This window comes from Octopus bimaculoides, chromosome 8, assembly GCF_046866305.1.
Source record: "Octopus bimaculoides isolate indiv1 chromosome 8, ASM4686630v1, whole genome shotgun sequence".
Lineage (NCBI taxonomy): Eukaryota > Metazoa > Mollusca > Cephalopoda > Octopoda > Octopodidae > Octopus > Octopus bimaculoides.
Window position 1 is genome coordinate 96339200 of NC_142935.1, and position 22912 is coordinate 96362111.

The following is a 22912-nucleotide window of genomic DNA, read 5'->3' on the forward strand; positions in this document are numbered from 1 at the left end:
TACAATAATTAATAGATTCGTCTTGCCTCTGCTTTATGAAAAGACTCTGTAATACAGAAGAACGCCCTGATCGTTACCCAAACTTACATTTCACTACATGGTACAATTTAGGCTTTAATATATTAAGAATTTTGGAATTTTCTCCCTTACATCTCTGGCTATGTGACTGGTTTGTCTCGTAATTACGGGTGCAGTTTCAATTCGTAAAATGTCGTTTCTAGACGCTCCATTGAGTAGTTTAATCTACACTTAACTGTATTGACACGTACTCATCTGGTTGGTTTCGAAGCCTTCATTCGCCAAACATCACTTACCTGATAATCAGTGAGTCTAAAGTCTAAGCATTTTCTCAAAGAATTAGAAATTACAACCAATTCTTAATCATATCACACTTCACCGTTTTAGAACTAATCCGAATAATTTGGCCTTTGTTCAACACTGTCTGCAAACAAAGACGAGATGATAATGGCTGCAATTCCTGGAATATAAAACGTTACTCAATCCGGGCTCCAACAAAATTTGTTGCTAAACAACAATAGTAACACTGTTCCCAAATTCTAAGCTGTCTTCTGTTATAATGGCATACATTTCTCTAAATTTACTAATTCTACTTAAACTCATCTCTTAGTTGCCCGTCATTATAAATACATTTTATTGTTTTAATTCTGCGATATTTCTTCTTCACATTTTTTTAAATAGTGACAAGTTTAAACTTTGTTGGGTGGATAAACATGAATCCAGTTAAACTTAATATATCATATAGGCGTCTCTATCGATCGAAGCCAAATAAAAGTGAATGTAGTCTTGGACAGATCGGAACGCATCCAAAATACAACCCCAATCACACCTTCATTTCATCACGATTTTAACCTCCTACAATTATCTATATCATCTCACCACACCTTTTTCAACAGCCTTCATTATAATAAGTCTAGTGTAAAATAAATTAAACTGACAGCTATCAATATATTGCAAAGTTAGAATCCACTTCGTTTGTTCACCAAGTGCGTAGATACACGGGACTTGTTTCAAGTTATTTATTTGTATGGGTTGGTGAATAAAAGCGAATATTGATTGGAAAATGAAGCGTGTGATAAAACTGATAGTTTATTTATTATTTCAAAACACTCTGGAAAAGAAGAAAGAAAGTGTTGAAGAAAACTAAAATAGCCTGACGACAACTTCTAGAGTTAGAGGAAAAGTAATTTCAAGTTGTTCACATATCTTTACAAAGGTGGAAAAGAATTGACGATATTGTTTTAAGAACATATCTTTTTCGAATTCAGTGTCAAATCGACTGGTTTCATCGATCTGTGTCAAAACAACTTTAAAAGAAATAAAAAATAACCCCGTTTACTGAAACTGGAAAAAAAAGCATCAAGTGGCGGATCTTGTTTATAGGGAGACACCTTTGTTTCAGCGAATTCCAAGTAAAAGTGAATATTACATAGCAAATCTGTAACAGTCATGAATCTGAAAGGTAAGTGAATTAATATTATTAGGAATCGAACGACAGATAATAACCGTAATTGTTTGTATAATATTTGTATGCGGATATTAGTTTTTTCTTCAGAGTTTGGACTTTCTATTTATGAATGATATCATAATTTTCCCCTTTCTATCGATGTAATCGATGGTTACCCCTTCCTTTTGCCTATTTGTAGGTTCATTTATTTGCATGTTCCATTAGAGCTGTGCAAATAATTCGAAATTTATTCATTTCTCTTTCACTTTGAAGTTTTCAGTGCGTGAATGCGTTGAAACAGTTTCCACATTTTTTGATACACTAAACTCCTCATTCTTTTGCAACTTATAATTTGGCAAATTTTCATCGGTAAATATAACAACAAAATAGCAGGATAAAATGATGGCAAGATAACCCTTACCTGGCAAATTTGGGGATAAGGTAAACAGAAAAGCAAGAGACCAAGTAAAATCCCAAGAATGGTTGAGAAGCTCAGGACTCAAAGCGGAGACTCACGGGGTTTTAACTGCAGCACAATATCGAAGCCTCCTCCATGGAAACTACCAAAAACACATAATGAAGAAAAATAGAATAAGTAACTTCAGAATATGTGGTGATAGGGAAGAAACAATAAATCGTATTGTCTCTGGCTATCCAGTCTTGGTTAAGAAGAATTATATCCACAGACATGACAGAGTTGGGACCTATATACACTGTAAATTATGCTAACACAATCGAATGCCGACAGATAAATAGATGGTATAGTTACATCCTAGAGAAGGTATCAGAAAATGACGAAGCAACCATTCTCTAGGATACACATTGATAGAGAAATCAAAGCTAATAAGCCGGATACGGTTGACAGTGAACATCAAGAAAAAATGCCTGGAAACTATGGTATATGAGGCAAAGGTAACACAAAAAGCCACAGATAGGCAACCAAACGTGCAGAAGTATGTGGGAGTGACAGAAGGTGAATTCAGTACCAGATTTTGGAATCATTAGTCCACATTGGATGTCTCGGAGTGATGAAATTCTACAACCCTGGCCAGGAAAGTGTTATGGGGTACAGCATAAAGTAGAAAGTCTTAAAGATGTACAAGACTTAGTTTAATTGCAGCAGAAAATGTAGGTTATGTTTAACCGAGAAAAATAACTCTGAGCACTCAGACATTTACCTAAACTATAGAAGTGATATTTCTTGCCTTTACCCATTTAAAAAATTAGTATATTTTATCGTATCTACAGACTCCATCATGACCATATGCAGTAGTTCTTTATCTTTGGCTCTTTCCCCATAATCTCCTAAGAATCCAGTAAAGTTTTTAACCAAAACATAGACAAACAGATACGCAGACGCGCAAATGTGCCATAACATGGCACATTAATTACCACATTCTCCTACAAATTCCTACGCATATAATACCCCTAAATAGATGAATATCAAGCATTAATCCGTATACACATTTTCAGAATACTATCAGAGACATTCGGTGCCAAGAGTCTTAAGTTTTAATATAATACTTCATTTAGTTATTTTTTCACTCCACCCACAAACCGGATGTGTTATTTCACCCGCAATAACAGAGAGCAAACAACATATTTTTCCCGTTCCTGCAAGCTCTGACGAGCACACGCTAATAATCAATCGCGTTGTTTTCTAACATCTTTTTAATGTCTAGTGAGAAAAGGAAATGGTACGATTGAGGGTAAAGGATATATAATTCTATACAGTATGATTCAAATACCCACCTTATAGACAAATATCTTTCCGTATATACTTTCTGATTTATGGGCTTATGGATACTTCTCTCTCTCTCTCTCTCTCTCTCTCTCTCTCTCTCTCTCTCTCTCTCTCTCTCTCTCTCTCTCTCTCTCTCCCTCTCTAGCCACCTACACTTTTCTCTGCAAAATAGGGGTAGTTTATCCTGTTCAGGCTATATTATTAGCATTATTCTGCGATTGAGAATTTTAAAAATCACTTCTTTAACTTTCTAAAAGACATCTCAACACTTCTAAAAGCAAACTTCGTTTGTTTATTTACGTTTGTCGTAATTTGAATTTAGCATATATATATATATATATATATATAATTTAGAAAAAAAAACAAAATTATTGAATTCATCCATGAAATACACAATCACATATACAAAAATTTAATAAGTAAATACACTAAAAAGACCTATAATAAAAATCAGAAAAATACAAAGTAATAAATATTAAAATAATTATAATTAGTGTTCAGCAAATTGGATGAATCCAATAACGTGGGTGATTGGGGAAGAATGCGAGTTCTCACTCGCCTGTATAAATTCGGAAGTGCTGTTTTTGGGATATTAGATATTCGATGTCGCTTGGTCGAATATGTATTTTAACTATTAACATTCTCAAATTTACAATTGAAATACTACACTGAAGACGCAAATAAGTGAGTAAAAATAAAATTTTACATCTCTTTAATCCAGAAACGCGTATGTAGTTGATCAAAGCCGGATGGATTACTCTTTTACTTGTTTCGGTCATTTGACTGTGGCCATGCTGGAGCACCACCTTTAGTCGAGCAAATCGACCCCAGGACTTATTCTTTGTAAGCCTAGTATTTATTCTATCGGTCTCTTTTGCCGAACCGCTAAGTTGCGGGGACGTAAACACACCAGTATCGGTTGTCAAGCGATGTTGGGAGGACAAACACACAAACATACACACACACACATACATATACTATATATATATATATATATATATATATATATATATATATATATATATATATGCAACAGGTTTCTTTCAGTTTTCGTCTACCAAATCCATTCACAAGGCTTTGGTCGACCCGAGGCTATAGTAGAAGACAGTTATCTAAGGTGCCACGCAGTGGGACTGAACCTAGAACCATGTGGTTTGTAAGCAAGCTATGAACACAAGCAAGCTACTTACCACACAGCCACTCCTACGTTATTTTTTCTCTTTACCTACTTGAATTGAGAGTATTGCTGTCTAGGAGATCTCTTATGGTAGAGGAATAAGTATTTAACTACTATTCCTAAATTTCGGTATGTGGTGAAGCAATTTGCTGAACCCTAATTATAATTATGCTTATAATTATAAAATTTTTGTATAAGTTTACCGATAATAGTAACATACCGAACTACTTGATAAAATTATTAATTATTAATTATAAATTAATTAATTAATTTTTCCCTTTATTATTATTATGATTATATATATATATATATATATATATATATATATATATATATATATATATGTATATATATATATATATATATATTTATATATGTGTGTGTGTGTGTGTGTGTGTGTGAGTGTGTATATATGTATGTATGTATGTATGTATGTATGTATGTATATGTTTGTATTTATGTATATGTATATTTTTCAGGAATGGAAACGTCAATTCAATATCATTTGATCTTCAAACTGCTGCAAGCTTTCACCCTAATATTTTTCGTCACTCTGATAAGTTGCAAAGCAGAGTCTAAAGTAGGTAATTTCAAAAGACTTACTAAATCAAAATGCTTAAAAGACAAAAATGAAATAACTGAGAAGGCGGCATCTCGTACACAGTGTTCAATTCTGTGTTTATCACACGTTAATTGTGGATATTTCAGCTATTGCAATGGCGTATGTCACATGCATCAACCGTTTTACTACCAAAAACTTGAAGATTATGATTGCGACTGTTCATTGTATATCTTGCTCAAGGAAAACGGTATGTAAACCATATTTTCCTCGTCTTTTGTATGTTTGTGTTATATTTCCATCTAAAGTTATATAATAATGATAATAATAATAATAATAATAATTATTATTATTATTATTGTTCAGTAGTTTTATTTTTATAACGTGCTTTCACTTCACTACCGAGCGCAGCTCTGTGTGCCTTGGGTATGTGCTGTGGTTTGCTGTGATGCTCTTATGGTTACTGTATTGAAAGTGTTTTGCGTAGGATGTGTGCTGTGCCCAGTAGTGCAATTTTCTGTATGTTATATATATTTGTAAGTCCTGGTGTTTTTGTTATGTATTTGTCTGAATATTTTTTTTATTATACCTGAGGCACCTACTATAATAGGAATTGTTTCTGTTTTTAGATTCTACATTCGAGTTACCTCTATTTCCAGGTCTTTGTATTTTGAAAGTTTTTCCATTTCTTTTAGAGAGACGTTGTCATCTGCTGGTATTGATACATCAATTAGAAAACATTTTTTTTTTCCTTCATGATCTTTGACAACTATATCTGGTCTATTTGCCTTAATTTCTCTATCTGTGTGCATTGGCATATCCCAGAGTATGGTTGCTTTCTCGTTTTCTGTGACCTTTTCTGGCGTGTGTTTATACCATCTTTTTTTCTGTTGTTATTCCATAGTGTTGGCATAGCTTCCAGTGTATATAGGTCCCAGTTCTGTCGTGTCTGTGAATATATTCCTTCTTAGCCAGGACTGGGCAGCCAGAGATAATATGATTTATTGTTTCTTGTCCATCTCCACAAATTCTACAGTTACTTGTTATGTTTCTTTTCATTATATGTTTTTGGTAATTTCTGGTGGGGAGGCTTTGGTCTTGTGCAGCAATTAAAAATCCTTCAGTCTCTGCTTTGAGTCCTGAGCTTCTCAACCATTGCTGGGATTTTTCTCTGTCTATTTCTTTTGCATTTAGTTTAGCCCAGTATTTACCATGTAGGGGCTTTTCTTGCCATCGTTTTATCATGGTCCGTTGCTGTTCTAGTTTTAGTTTGGATTTCATTTGTTTTATAGCTTTTGTTGTTTCTTCTTCTTCTTCTTCTTCTTCTTCTTCTTCTTCTTCTTCTTCTTCTTCTTCTTCTTCTTCTTCTTCTTCTTCTTCTTCTTCTTCTTCTTCTTCTTCTTCTTCTTCTTCTTCTTCTTCTTCTTCTTCTTCTTCTTATTTGTTAGATAGATTGATTTCTTGTTTGTATTTGTCAGCTTCCTTAAATACTGAAAACAGTTTTTTGTTTTGCTCATGTTTTGTGGCTATTTGTATTAATTTTCCTTGCTTCTGGAGTAGGTATTTTTGCAGTCCTATGGTGGTTATTTTATAATAGTTTTCCAGCTGTATAAGACCCCTTATCATTATTATTATTATTATTATTATTATTATTATTGTTGTTGTCGTTGTTGTTGTTGTTGTTGTTGTTGTTGTTGTTGTTGTTGTTGTTATTATTATTATTATTATCATCATTATTATTATTATTATTATTATCCTTGGATAGAATTTATGACCATTTAATGCAACGCTACGCGCGTTTCCAAATGTCATGTGTCTCATAAGATCACAGTCCGTATACCTGGGATGATTGCAGTGTAGTCCGTAGTATTCCCGGGTATCGGGTTCATCATCTTCATGGGTTCATTTCTTTAGGCAATGTAACATCAATGGATGTACAAGAGAGGGTTGCTTTTCCCTTTGAACTGTATGAAGTTTGAGTGAGATCAAACAAAAGAATGTACAACCTATCCTTGGCATCCACTGAATGAATCGCAAAATAAGTCCAGCACCACCACACACACCTCCATTCCCATATCACTACCATTCCTCCCTCTCTTTCCACCCCCCCCCCCACAAAATACATACAGAAATGCCTACTGGTCAAAAGAGATAAGGATCCCTTTGTTGAACATCCATTAATGTTATATCGCCTAAAGAAATAACACGGATACTACGGACTATACTGTAATCATCCCAGGAACACGGACTCTAATCTTAAAAGGCATTTCATTTGTGGAAACGCGCGTAGCGATGATTAAATATTTATAAATTCCATCCAAGAACTTTTGTTATTATTATTATATTTATCCTACGTTATATCAGTACAGTTTGATGCAACCTCAAAAGACCGGTTCACCTGTCAGCATTATTAGACGGGCAGGCATAATGGTGTGTGTGTGTGATGTGTGTATGTGTGTGTGATGTGTGTATGTGTGTGTGCACGCGTGTGCATGTGTGTGTAGTATGTGTATGTGTGTGGTGTGGTACATGTATGTGCGCGTGTTGTGTGTGTTTATGTGTTTGTATGTTGCTACTTGTATATTTGTTTGTATGTGTGTGTGTGTGTGTGTGTGTGTGTGTGTGTGTGTGTGTGTGTGTGTGTGTGTGTGTTTTATCCTTTAACAAGTATAGTATCGAGATTGACTTCGAAATTTCGGCAACTGATGCCATCGTTATCTGATGATATCTTAACCAGCCGAAACTTCGAAGTCACTATCAATACTGTACATGCTAAAGAAAAAAATAAGTATTTATTCTGCTAAATGTATTCATTTGCTGACGTTTTGTGTTGAAATCTTTTCGGTAGTTAGTTCGTTCATAAGAACGAACTAACTACCGAAAAGATTATTATTATCACTTATATTTGATTGTATTTTTTTTTCAATTAATATTCATCATTTATTCATCATTGTTCTTTTAGATATTAAATGCACGTTAGTTAACAACTGCTTTGAAATATTTCATCTTATAGCTGTCTGCTTTAAATTTTACATTTTCAAATGTAACATGCTTTGCAGACGTTCTACTAAGAATTAATATTTCATCGCTTTAACAATGATAAATATAATTTTTTTTCAACAGAAGTAACGCCAAGATTACATTGCTCTCATATATTTACATATTTAATAGAAATGCTTCGCATCACTTTCATTTTGTATGTAACAATATTTGATTATACAACTGCATGTTACATATAACCAAGCAATAAACTTCTTTCAGTTTAGCTCAAATGGGAGACAATAATGTAAATTAGCAGGATTTATCTTTTCACTACACAAAAATACAGTTACGATCATATAGTGCTTAGTAACGAATGCTAACTGTATTAAAAATACATCGGTGTGTGTATGCAAGCATGTGTGTGTGTGTGTGTGTGTGTGTTTATGTGCTACTATTAGCTTCATGCGATGAAAGCATGCCAGACAGTATTTTTAACACGTCTGGTGTCTCCGCGCAATCTTCAGGCACTACCCTATTAGTATAACAAGCTGTAAATAGGACAAGATGAGAGAAAAACGAGAAAAGCGAGACAGAAGTAGATATAAAGGTAGAAGGTTGAAAAGCATAAAAACATAAAGGAAAACAGAAAGAAGCAAAAGGGAGAATTAAAATTATCTCCCTTTGACCGTAAAATATAAGGCTGGAAAGATACTGACCTAGTGTCTGCAGTAGCTGCTCAATCCAGAGAAGGTAGCACTTTCCATTGCTGGAGCAGAGACGAAAATACATAATGGCTTCATGTTTTGTCAAAATGGGAACAGTTTTAAAAGAAATGTAAGACGGTTGCAGGTATTTATTTTAACGACGTCGAAATGATGAACGGCAAAGTTGACCACGGTAGCATTTGAACTCAGAATGTGAGGACGGATGAAATGCCGCTAAGCATTTTGTCCGGTGTGATAACGATTCTGCCATTTCGCCGCCTTAATAATAAATAAACAATAATAAAAAAACTATGATGAGGCTTAGGAAAATGTTTTATTGCATTTAATAATTTTAGAATCAGTTCAGTTAATTTTCACTGTATTGTGCGCTCCATATTTCCTTTAAAATCTTAATAGCGGTTCTGCAACACCCTGTCTGTGCACTTACACATAGCTGATTGATATCCATTTCTGATTGTTTCAGGCAACAAGTGGCAGAAAGTATATAAGATGACCAGAAACTCATTTGAAAGAAGTCCTATTTATTTATACTGGGAAAATTTGCCTATTGAAAAGGTAATACACTTTTGAAATGACAAAAAGATCCACATTTAAATAACAATTACTCAGTTCCTTATCCCTTGGGATATATGATGTTTACCTTTCCTTGTCGATATTGCAGTGGTGTATGTAATTAGTGCTGTTGGTTTTGTCCATGTTCTTTCCACTGTTTAACCCTTAGATTCAATCAGGGTCCAGTTTTGATTCCTTGTTTTATTTTCATACATAGTATATCTATAACAAGACTATCCAATGTATTCTATTACTAGGTGGTAGGGTATAATCTGAGAGAGGTTTGCCTTCTATTTCTAGTAGATTAAGGGAGAAAATTGAAGCTGATTCTGTTGTATGTGAGGTTAAAATGGAGTGTGGCATAAATCATATCAACTATGGTGGAAGTGTTATCATGTACATGTTTTGTCTTGGTATAAAAGATGAGCTACAGCAAATATTCTGGTCAGTACCACAGATATGCTTGTCAGATGCTTGACCTTAACCGGTCGAGCATGTCCCTTTGGGGCTAAAAATATGTGCATCTCCGATTACGAGCAGAAGTAGTGGGGAAACATCATAGCCATGTGTTGAGAGGAATTGTTTGGGGTTTGAATAATTCACTTCTGGAAAGAAAGGTGTTTTATTCATCGTCCTTGAAACAAACCTTATTCAGGCACCTTTTGAACGGGATAGGCTACTCTGGACTTGGAGAAAATTCTAACTAGGTTCCACCTCCGAGGTCGACTTTTCCTTCCATCATTTCTCTCTCTCTCTCTCTCTCTCTCTCTCTCTCTCTCTCTCTCTCTCTCTCTCTCTCCTCTCGATATACACACAAATTATATATGTATTTATATATATATATATATGTGTATATATATATATATATATATATATATATATATATATATATATATATATATATATATATATCTGTTTACTACTACGTATCTCTCTTTACCCCTCTCGTTCTTCCTCTGTTACTACTACGTATCTCCTTTTCCCCCCTCGTACTTCCTCTCTTCCTCTTTCCTCTCGTTGCTCATCTATTCTTCTACTTCCTCCCTTTGTTTCTCAATCTACCACTCTCTCTCTCTTCCCCTTACACCGGCATGGTCACATGCTTCCGGTCAATAATCCTTTTCTTCCTTGGCTATCGCCGAGCAAACACGCGAAATTACTTCGTCCCCACTTTCAAGTTCGTGCCTCACAGCGTTCATACTCACATAATTTTTCCCGTCTTTTCTGTTTGTTTTCCTGTCTTGTTTTTTGTCCGCCACTACATTCCTCCATGGCAAGGTTTAATTTGTGTATACAAATTTAATTTGCGGTCCATGGGAAGAGCCGTTTTAACGATGCGTCCTGCCCAGCTCTTCGAAACGCCGGTGTTAAAACGGGGGTAGCTGATGAAGAAGAATGTTCTCTATGTGGCTTATGTGTTTTCTCGTCTACGTTTTGTTTGCAATGTCCTGTACCCAGATATGCACCTATACATACAGGTGCATGTCGGTATGCACATACTTGTACGTATATATGCATATACTCATTTACTATTTGTTTATATATATATATATATATAACAAACTGAAACATCTGTAAATGTCATTTTCAATCTAATTAAAATATGACCATTTAATACCAATGATAAACTTCTAATTGTTAATTGTTGCTCCATTTCTTCTGTGTGAATATATTAAACCACAGTTTACCATTTAAATTACCAATTACTATTAACTTTATAGCAAGACCTATACATGATTAGGTAATACACTAGTAGTGCCTACGGATACATTTGTCCCTTAGGCGGTTGCATAACCTCTAACTCATAGTTTTATATAAATATATACTCTTACTCTTTACTCTTTTACTTGTTTCAGTCAATTGACTGCGGTCATGCTGGAGCTCCGCCTTTAGTCGAGGAAATCGACCCCAAGACTTTGTAAGCCTAGTACTTATTCTACCGGCCTCTTTTGCCGAACCGCTAAGTTACGGGGACGTAAACACGCCAGCATCGGTTATCAAGCGATGTTGGGGGGGAACAAACACACACACATACAAACATATACATACAAACATATACATACACACATATACACACAAACACACACACATATATATATATACATATACATATATACGACGGGCTTCTTTCAGTTTCCGTCTACCAAATCCACTCACAAGTCTTTGGTCGGCCCGAGGCTATAGTAGAAGACACTTGCCCAAGGTGCCACGCAGTGGGACTGAACCCGGAACCATGTGGTTGATAAGCAAGCTACTTACCACACAGCCACTCCTATATATATATATAGTGGTCTAGCGAGAGAAAAAAACAGTCAATAGACTATGTATTATTCATTTAAAATGCAGAGATGCCTATAATAGGGATAATTGTTTTTATTTTTCATTCCCTTTCGAAATTATCCCTAATTTTTGTGGTATGTAGTCTTTTGCTGCTATTTCTAGCGGGTTAGATGTCCTATTATAGGCATCTCTGCATTTTAAATGAATAATACATAGTCTATTGACTGTTTTTTTCTCTCGCTAGACCACTGGTGGTAAATAAAATTTCTAAAATTTTTTTTGCTACCCTATAATTTATTAATATATATATATATATATATATATATATATATATATATATATATATATATATATATGGTTATCGCCAAGCCAACATGGCAGTCCCAAAATTAGGACGAAAGCTGCCGTGAATTAGCTCCAAGAAGCCATCGCCTCTAGCTAGCTATGTGACACACGAAACCTGTGTCCTTTATAACCTTCGAACAGGTTTCGTGTGTCACATAGCTAGCTAGAGGCGATGGCTTCTTGGAGCTAATTCACGGCAGCTTTCGTCCTAATTTTGGGACTGCCATGTTGGCTTGGCGATAACTATTAATTTCCAGTACCGCTGCCGTAGTCTCCTTTAGAGAGACTTAGAAATATTAATAACTCTATTTCTGAAAACCAGTGGATAGATTCCACTGAAATTAGATAAATAACCTTCGAGCAGATAGTCAGCAGCGCCGCCTGGCTAAGGCTTGGCTACTCTGCATTGACAAGGGGCAACACCCTGAAACTAGTCTAGTCTGCAGATGCCAAACCAGCAGGGGGACACTGCTGACCTCCCCTGTTCGAAGGTTATAAAGGACACAGGTTTCGTGTGTCACATAGCTAGCTAGAGGCGATGGCTTCTTGGAGCTAATTCACGGCAGCTTTCGTCCTAATTTTGGGACTGCCATGTTGGCTTGGCGATAACTATTAATTTCCAGTACCGCTGCCGTAGTCTCCTTTAGAGAGACTTAGAAATATTAATAACTCTATTTCTGAAAACCAGTGGATAGATTCCACTGAAATTAGATAAATAACCTTCGAGCAGATAGTCAGCAGCGCCGCCTGGCTAAGGCTTGGCTACTCTGCATTGACAAGGGGCAACACCCTGAAACTAGTCTAGTCTGCAGATGCCAAACCAGCAGGGGGACACTGCTGACCTCCCCTGTTCGAAGGTTATAAAGGACACAGGTTTCGTGTGTCACATAGCTAGCTAGAGGCGATGGCTTCTTGGAGCTAATTCACGGCAGCTTTCGTCCTAATTTTGGGACTGCCATGTTGGCTTGGCGATAACTATTAATTTCCAGTACCGCTGCCGTAGTCTCCTTTAGAGAGACTTAGAAATATTAATAACTCTATTTCTGAAAACCAGTGGATAGATTCCACTGAAATTAGATAAATAACCTTCGAGCAGATAGTCAGCAGCGCCGCCTGGCTAAGGCTTGGCTACTCTGCATTGACAAGGGGCAACACCCTGAAACTAGTCTAGTCTGCAGATGCCAAACCAGCAGGGGGACACTGCTGACCTCCCCTGTTCGAAGGTTATAAAGGACACAGGTTTCGTGTGTCACATAGCTAGCTAGAGGCGATGGCTTCTTGGAGCTAATTCACGGCAGCTTTCGTCCTAATTTTGGGACTGCCATGTTGGCTTGGCGATAACTATTAATTTCCAGTACCGCTGCCGTAGTCTCCTTTAGAGAGACTTAGAAATATTAATAACTCTATATATATATGTATATATATATATATATATATATATATATATATACGCACACAAACACACGTTTTACCCTTTCACTTTCGCTTCTCTTTTCTTTTTGTCTCTTTCTCTCTCACTCACACACACGCACGCACACACACTCTCTCTCTCTCACTCTCTCTCTCTCACTCACTCTCTCTCTCTCACTCTCTCTCTCTCTCTCCCTTTCTTTTCCTAACTTCTCTATTCCTTTTTCTCTTTTGTTCTAAGACTTTCTTGCTCTCTGTCTCACCCTTCCTCACTTTTCTCTTTCCCTCTCTTCCTCACCCGCTTTCTCTCTCCTTATATCTCATCCTTATTTTTTCCCTCTTTCTGCTACTCACTCCTCTCTCACTCTTTTACATTCTTTATTAATCCTTCTCAACTTTTCATTTTCAGGTCGAATTTCGGGTGAGGAGATATAACGGAGATTTAGTGTATCTGTTCAATGGAAGAGGGACAAATCCTACATCGTTCTACCGGAATGATAACTTCCTTTCTATTAATATAAATAACAGTGTTAAAAGGAAGTTTACATCCAACAATAAGTATATATTATCTCCTTATTTGTGTTAACCGCTTTAATGTTTTCATGATAATAATAATGATTTCTCGCAGTCAAAGAATAATGGCATATTTTGAGGGATGAGTGATAGCAATTTTCTTGATTTCATTAATTAACAGGTATTAATTTACCGAGCCTGGAATAATGAGAGGCAAATGTTGGCTTGTTAGGATTTGAACTCAGAACGTTAAGGAAAGAAACTATCACTTGCCGTTTCTTACATTCACTGTTTTCGTAGTAGTAGTAGTAGTAGTAGTAGTTGCGGTGGTGGTGGAGGTTGTGGTGGTGGTGGTGGTGGTGGTGAAAGTAATAGCAGCAGTAGTAGCAGTACAGCAGCAACAGCAGCAGTAGTAGTAGTAGTAGTAGTAGTAGTAGTAGTAGTAGTAGTAGTAGTAGTAGTAGTAGTAGTAGTAGTAACAACAACAAAAGGCAAATACTGATGCTGTAACAGAACACTAGGATTTGCGACAGAATGCAAAGATTAGAAGAAACGTTTTTACACAGCGAGTTCCACGGAGAAAACCAAGTTTGTGAAACATCATGAATCATCGCAGAACGGAGATTTATAAATAGAAAATAAAAGTCCGTTGATGGTTGCTCAAGCTAAAACTCTGAGCAATAATTTAGTGAGTGTAGATATGTATTCCATATCTTCAACGTGTAAGGGCCGCTTACATTATCAGCAAATCGACAATATTAATTATATTTTAGAAAGCTTTGTTGACACAGAAAAGATACAAGTGACGTCATAAGGTTTGAATTTACTTGCAAAATTAATATAAGGATATAACACTTCAGGCAAAAGGTAGAACCATGAACTAGAAAAGATTCGATATGGAGATGGTAAAGCAAAATCTTCTATAGGATTTTTGACATCTAAACAGAGAGAACTGAACACCATAGACCATATATTCTTCTCAGCATCAGCATCAGTATTATTCCGCTTCTGCTCTCGAACACAACAGGTTGATGCCACTGGTTTTTGTTGGCTGCAATTTTCTCTGCATTTGGCCATTTTAATATTAACTTCTCACATTTCGGTTGTGAATGTCCTTCGTCATGTAGATTTCGGGTTTTGTCTCTTTCTTTTTCTCTCTTTTGCAGTCCATTTGGAAGCTGTTTTAGAATGGTGTAGTTCTGGTAGTCGAAGTATGTGACCTGCTAGTTTTAATTTTAATCTTTGTTATTTGAGGTTTTCTCAAAGTGGTCTTGTATTCAGTGATAATAGCGAGTCCCACCGAGAGTATAATATGAGGACTAATACAGGAAAGACATCAACTAGAAACCATTTTGGCTGCAATATTACCATAAAAGAAGTAGAAAACTGTCAAAATAAAAGGTTCTTCAAATCGAAATATTTAAGATGTGGGGCCTGAAAGTGAAAACCATACCAAAAATATTTGGAAATTATTAGGTATGACAAAAGATATAAGCATAGAAACCATACCAAGACATACAACACTACACATTGTCCAAAATTATAGGACCATCCTGCATCCTGCGCGAAGTATTATTAATTTAACAGCACAATCCAAATAGAACAATCTTCAAACACACAATACAATTTATAAAATAAGCACCTAATAAAATAAAAGCAATAATTACTTTACAAGATCAATGCCTAATAAAGTAACAAAACTCACATTCCATACACTACACAAGAAATCATCAAACACTGATATATAACATGAAACAACAGGCTGAACTCCGTAGCAAAATAAACTCATGCACAGTTCTGACAGGTTAGAGCTATGCTACTCTATCCCACATAAAAATGAGAACAGAGAAAATGCTACAAACATTTCAGAAACACGGAGATGCAACAAACGGCGCAATTGAAACTTGCATGAAACTATCAAAGAAATATCAACAATAGTTTCTAATTAAAGGACAGAGCCAGGGATATATAGGCCCCAGTAAATAACTGTTGCATTAATTTATCGATTTTGGGGGTAAATTTGAACTCAGAACATAAAGAGCTGAAAGCAATACACCTTGCTATTTTTTCCGATGATCTAACGATTCTGCCACTCCACACATGCCATTCCAAATGCAAAACTACTGAACTTCTATAATTATTTCTAAGTTGAGTTCAAGAACTAAAATTAGGGAAGAGGATGAAAGATGCTACTTTTTGGTTTTCAAAGATTACGCGATTCCAAGACAAGTGGAAGTGTCTTATTTTCTAAAATATTCTGAATGCTTTTTTTCACTCAAATAAGACTTTACTTTTATCAGTCGATGGGACTCGACAAACATTCTTTCTATCAAAGAAATATGACTGGTTTGTCTTTATTGAAAACCCTTTTGATCATTGATTTTCTTGATCACAGCTGAACTGAGCCAAATTACAAGATCTGATTTATTCAAATTACACGTTATTTATACGTTGTATATCGTGAATAACAATCGGGCTATGAGACACTCGCTAATCTCAATGGGGAAAAGGTAAATTCGTCAATTTAATTAAGCAGAACATCATTTCTGCTGATTGTCGTAAACACACAGACATGACAGAAGTAAATAGACACACATATAATCATTAAAATTTATTTAAATCTGAAATTATACATTCAAATTATTATTGATTATTATAATGTGAATATCTAATATTTAGTAGACATGCCCTTGGCATTTTTCATTGCAAGGACCCAATTAAACATGTTATTGATTAGATGAATATTCTCTTCAAGAATTTCTTGCCAAGTTACATGCAGTAATCTCAGAAGATCTGGCTGGGATCATGCCTTTTTGTTCTTTTTACGAAGTATCCTGTCCATTACACCCCAGGTGGATTCAAAAGGATTCATATCTGATGACTAGCTTGGACGTGGAAGCTTCTTAAGGTCGTTCTCTTCCAACCGATCTTGGGTCTTTTTAGCCGTGTGACAAGGAGCGCCATCTTTCATAAATAAAGCGTCACCGTTAATCATTTTACCATAGGAGAAGATTGGGAGGAATGACTTCGGCAATATGGGCACATATTTATTTGAGTTTATGTTTCCCTTACACTTCACCAGCTCTGTTCAACCATTACTTCAAATTGCTCCCCAGACCATCACATTGTTGGCTGCAATCTCTTCACATCGAATTCTTGGCCACAGAATCTCCAGACACACACTCGATCACTGTCAGAAAATACAGCAAATATGGACTCATCAGAGAATATGACAATGTCCCAAAATGCTAGTGGCCTCTCCACCATGTCATTGGTCCCATCTCTTCTCCGCTTAATATTGGCTTGCCGAAGATGTGGCTTCCTTCTTTCTGCTTCGCCATTGTAGCCAAGTTCGTGGAGATACCTGACAGCTGTTCTCAGACTGACATCAACTTGTTCTGCTATGCCAGAGGCCTTGCAACGAGGATTATCCTACAGACAGACTGACAATATGGTCCCTTTGAAATTCGGACAGTTTTAAGGTTTCTTTTGATTAGACAGTCAAAAATAGAAACTGAGCCACAAAAATGTCAATTAACAAAAGAATTTATACATTTTTAAATTTGAAATAAACATCAAACTATGTTTTATGGAGTGTCTATTTACTTCTTTATGTTTTATGGGGTGTCATGTCTTTGTATAGTCGTTCAAGTTTTCATTATGATAATCCTTATTAAATTTATCAATTGTAGTACCACAGAACCGCATTATCACATGGATTACGGAGACGATTCTAATTTTGGTAATTGGATCGACGCCAAAATGGTGAATGGAAAGTACGAACTTCAAATGTATCACAATGGTATGTAAAATGTATCATCCTGTTTGTGAATGTAAATAATTGTATGTCCGTATGTTTTGTATAGATATATACATTATGTGCGTTTATGAGTATGAGTATATATGTTTATCTGTATGCATATATGCATTCATATATAGATAGATAGATAGATAGATAGATAGATAGATAGATAGATAGATAGATTTATGTCTGGGGAGAGTCAGAGTGCTTTAATATAACACTCTCTCCAGACACAACGAAATTTGTTTCAACTCACGGATTCACATGAGGAATCGTGCAAACCAAATACAAAACGAAGTAAATATATGTGTGTATGTGTACGAATAAGATGTAGATATATGTGTGTGTGTGTGTGGGGGGGGGGTGTATGTGTGTGTGTGTGTGTGTGTGTGTGTGTGTGTGTGTGTGTGTGTGTGTGTGTTGAAAAGTATGCATATTTGAATATTTGAATACTAATTGTTTTCATACAAGCTACTTTTGGATTACATACATACACGCATACACATGTTAATTCGCACGTCAAATAGCAATTACAAATTGGTACCTGGCTCTCATAAGACCATCAAATCTGCAATAAGTAAACGATTCGGCAGAATACCGCGTTGTCCATCGTGAATGTTAACAAGGGAAGCGTTCAGATCTTAGGTAGAGGAGTTCGTTCGAAACTTATATCGAGTCCCCACCGAATGCTGAAACAAAGAGTATTAAATCCTGAAATTGTGCCGAGAGGCGTGGGGTGAGATGAGAAGGAATGCGTGTCCCAGCATGCCGAAGTGGGTCCAAGAGGAGACAACCGTTAATTATTGGGATTTGGCATGTTACAACTTTTATCGTTAAGGAGTAAGGACTAGAGGAGGAGGCCAAACGCTACCCGCTACATATAGTTGGTATCTCTTGTGCTAGGCTCCGTGGTTCTAGCAGGAATGGTGCCAACTACGTCTTCACTAGTGGTGTGGGGATACTCTCAAATCCGGGCTGTTGGGTTGTTATGCAGTGGATACCATTAGGTGGGAAGGTTTGTCTCCTAAATCTTAGACTGGAAGAAGGGCCGCTGTTGTTTTCGCAGGATATGCACCAAAGAATAAACCATATACAGACCTTTACTTGATGAAGTCACTGCGGCATTAAATGTAATTTCTTCTGGAAATGGGATCTCCAATATAAGTATATCTGGTATATGAATACTTTGGGACAGATGCCAAAGATAAATTTTGTTATCATCGTGAACGTCTTTTGCGTCTATGATGGACGTTCGGGTGAAGACAGGAGCGGAGCTATCAACTGATCACCACGCAGTTTCTGCAAATTGAGACTATTTACGGCGGGAATAAGTCACAAAACCGATAATTCAATTAAGACTAACCGGATAAAGTGTGAAACCTTGGTAGGTTATAAGATCTGGAATAAATATGCAGACACGTTAGCATCAGAATTCAAAGACATTCCGGTATAGATTGAACAAGTCAAAACGGAGTGGAGTTTGTTTTTTTCGGCAGTTTCTTCTGTTGAACAATTCTGTGGACGAAAGCGTTTCAGGGTGGCACCAGATGGTAAAGGAACCTTCTGTTTATATGAAGAAGTTAAAGATTCCATCAGAGCAAAGAGGGAGTTTTATAAGTCTTAGCTTCGGAAACAGGTCTTCTCTTTTGCGCAGGCGATACGCCAAGTCGAGAACAGTTGCAGCAGAGAAAATACAAACGACGAAGGATAAATCGTTGGAGGACTTTAGGGTTAAGCTGGTCTGACTTTAGAATGCCCAGTAAATATTGTGGTAGAGCATCTGCCGTCTTAGAAACGACAATTCCTCTTCTATACTTTCCATTAAGAATTCTGCTGTGGCTTTTCTCTCTACAGAGAAGAGATGGACGAAATACTTTACTGATCACAATGAAATCTCCTGGTTCACATGTATTTATGGGTGAAGACTAACCTCACAGAGACTGAAGTCATAGAAGCAATTAAGTTTCTCGAAGGAGACAGGTCTGATGGAGAGGATGAACTTCGACATGAGATGTTAAACGCTTTAAATAGATGAGCTATTTTCTGGCTGATTCGTGTATACCAGGTGACATAAACATCAAGAAAGACATCAAAGCAATCCGAGTATTAATCCCATGTGTTAAAGCAGGATATATATATATATATATATATATATATAATAATATTATATTATATATATATATATATATATATATAGAGAGAGAGAGAGAGAGAGAGAGAGAGAGAGAGAGAGAGAGAGAAGAGAGAGGGAGAGAAAGAGAGAGAGGTAGAGGGAGAGAGGGTGAGAGAGAGTGCACTATTTATAAAGGGATCTTCTTGTTTAGCTTCCCCAGTAAAATTTATTCTAAGTGACTGAAAAACAAAAGAATGAAAATTGTCGAGAACAAGGTCGTTGAAGAAAAGTGTGGCTTCCATCCTGGACACCTCACAACCGATCAAGTGTTCAGTTTATGACGAGTATCAGAGAGATCGTGAGAATATTACCAAGACAAACGCGTTATAGACCTCAATGAATGTGTGTCGCAGGATATGTTGTGGAAGGTCTTTCAGGAATTTGTGTTCGGAGTGCCGTGAAGTCCTTATGCAAATTCCCAAATGTTTGTGTTCGGTTAACGAGTGCGAAATGGAAACCGTTCAACATAGAAGATGGATTTTGGCAGGGATATATATTGTCCCCCCTCCCTTCCATAATTTTTATGAATTGATTGACATACATCACTTGTGGATGTGTAACACAGCCTGTGCATGGAGGATCGGTCGGCTGATATTTGCAGAAGGCATTTTGAAGCTTGGCTCAGCGGGAGGTGAGCTCCGACATGCAGTGAATAGGTTCACTGCCAAATGCTGGAAGGCGGAAATGAGAGCAAGTGTTGGGAAGACTGTGACACTGGAATTCTCGAGAAAGTCTTCCAGTGCACTGTGCGTGTTAGTGGAACGAGCATCTGAGTGCTGTATTTACGAGTGATGGCAAGCAGGAGGTTGAATTGAGCGCTACAATGGTACAGTAATGAGTCGGCTCTAGTATTCGATCCTTAGAAGAGGAGAGGTAAATCCGCAAGCCAAACAGGTTGCGGTTGCGAATACAAGCAGCTGAAATGAGGTTCTTTTTAAGTTAAGGACATTTGGATAAACGTTAATCGGCAGGAGAAAAGGTTTCTCTTCAGGTCGAGCTGCTACTTTTCTGAAAGGTCACAGCTCCAGTAATAGGACATGTGTTTAGAATGTCACAGGAATAAATCACAAGAAGGATTCATTAAGCCGATTCAACCGACAGGTTTTGTTAAAATTGATAGTTTCAATTGGTTATGCTTGGCAATATTACCAGATTGTCTAATGACCGTTGCCGCTCATAAGATTTTATTAGAGAGATACCTAAGGATTCTACCTCCATTGAGATTGATGGGTGAATAGATGGATAGATAGATGGATGGATGGATGGATGGGTGTATATATTAGAGGTGCCAAATGCAATGTCGTATTTTCAAATAAACAGTCTGACGTCATACCACAAATAGTTACTATCAATCTATCAGCATAGAGTTAATGAACAAACGTTCGTGTGGACACGGGCCGTGTGTATATTTGTCCTGTGTGACAGCACATGGAATACAAGAACTTTGGTGAGCTGCATATTCGGCATTGCATGCTTCATGAACTTTTCAAGGGCTGCAATGCAACATGTGCGAATATATACTGTATATTCTAATGATGTGAGATTTCTGAAATGCTAAACGTGTTTTAACACATTCACACCTAGCACCATTAGATTTTTACTTATTCCTATCACGTGAACATGTTACCAGAAGAAAAGCATTCAGACTCAGGGATGATATCGAAAAGTTAAAACGCATTCTTCTCACATTATCATGCAGAGAAAAAGAAGGGAAATTGCTTACGTTAATTCTGGTTTGGAACCAATGAAAAATATTACCGTAGAAACACGTTTTACAAGTGAAATGATTGTTGTTAAGATATTATCTTTTAAAGACACCGGACGAAACCCACTGAAGTTGAAAGTATGTCCGTGTAATATTATACTTTTTGATATATAATTTGCGTGGTCGGTACGATATTGCTTAAAAGTGATTGCCTTCGATATTGTACTGTAAGTAGAACAAGAAACAAAAATCGTCCTACTATATTGCCGCCATATTTTATATATACAATATATATACATACATAATAGCATAGCATAGATAGATAGATAGATAGATAGATAGATAGATAGATAGATAGATAGATAGATAGATAGATAGATAGATAGATAGATAGACGGATGGATGTCCCTGGTGCGTATGCATGGCATGTATATATTTTTGTGTGTGAACTTACATACACATAAGCATGTGTGTATGTATGTATGTATGTATGTATGTGTTTATGTATGTATGTATTTATGTATGTATGTATGTATGAATGCATGTATATATGTATGTATGACCATTTAGAAATACAGAGTTAACTTCGTTATTTTTTAACAATGTCTTCCTTCTTTTCTTTTTCAGGCGTTACATCTATTGACTACTTGATCATCTCAGTCCTTTTCAATTAGAATACATGTTATTCCAGAAATTGTGTATTATTATATTCTCACATACATAAATACATACATACATACATACATAAACATGTACTACGTACATACGTACGCATAGCACATATACACAGATAAATAGTCAGACAGACAGACAGACTGTGATCAATAAAATTAGACGTAAAAGGATGGACAAGGTTCAGCTTAAATTGTATTAACTTAACATTTTAATGGGAATAGAAATAGTTGTAACATTAGGGGCGGTAGACCTTTTACTGGAAGAAAGACAAAAGCATACGGGACTGCGTAAGTGGAGTAGTCAGTGAGTGAGAGAATAAAGCAGACGAAGTGTTAGGAAATGCGGTTCTATGAAAGGAAGTTAAGAAGGAAGGAGGGGTGGGTGTTTGTGTGCAAGTGTAGGCGAGTATTAATGTGTGGTAAGTGGCACAAAAGGAACTGGTATGTGAGTGGTTGTTTGGCGCGTGTGAAGAGATAGAAACAGACGAGAGTTTTAAGCAAATGAAAAGGCAAGAGTCATGAGGAAGATGTGATAGATGTGTGTGTCTAAGAGTATGGGTGTGAGATGTCTCTTACACAGAAGGAAGGCTTGAGGTAAAGGAAGCAAAAGAGAGAGAAAAGACACGAGTCCTGTGAGAGAAGAATGGGGGAAAAAAATATCTGAAAATTACAAGACACAGGTAAAATCTAAATTAAAGGCAAATAAGAGAAAAATGCACACACACGCATATGTACACACACACAAACACACACAGACACACACACATATATATATAAATATATATATATGAATTCTCCCTATATAT

The 22912-nt window shown here is 36.4% G+C and overlaps 1 protein-coding gene across 1 annotated transcript; it reads left to right on the top strand.

Moving 5' to 3' along the window:
- Nucleotides 1-994: 994 nt before the first annotated feature.
- On the top strand, nt 995-22898 carry LOC149134514 (uncharacterized). The gene is made up of 6 exons (XM_089356822.1): nt 995-1480; nt 4866-5195; nt 9116-9207; nt 13649-13797; nt 17445-17554; nt 22060-22898. The coding sequence occupies exons 1-6, from the start codon at nt 1468-1470 to the stop codon at nt 22104-22106; spliced, it is 741 nt and encodes a 246-aa protein (XP_089212948.1). The 5' UTR covers nt 995-1467; the 3' UTR covers nt 22107-22898.
- Nucleotides 22899-22912: the final 14 nt, after the last annotated feature.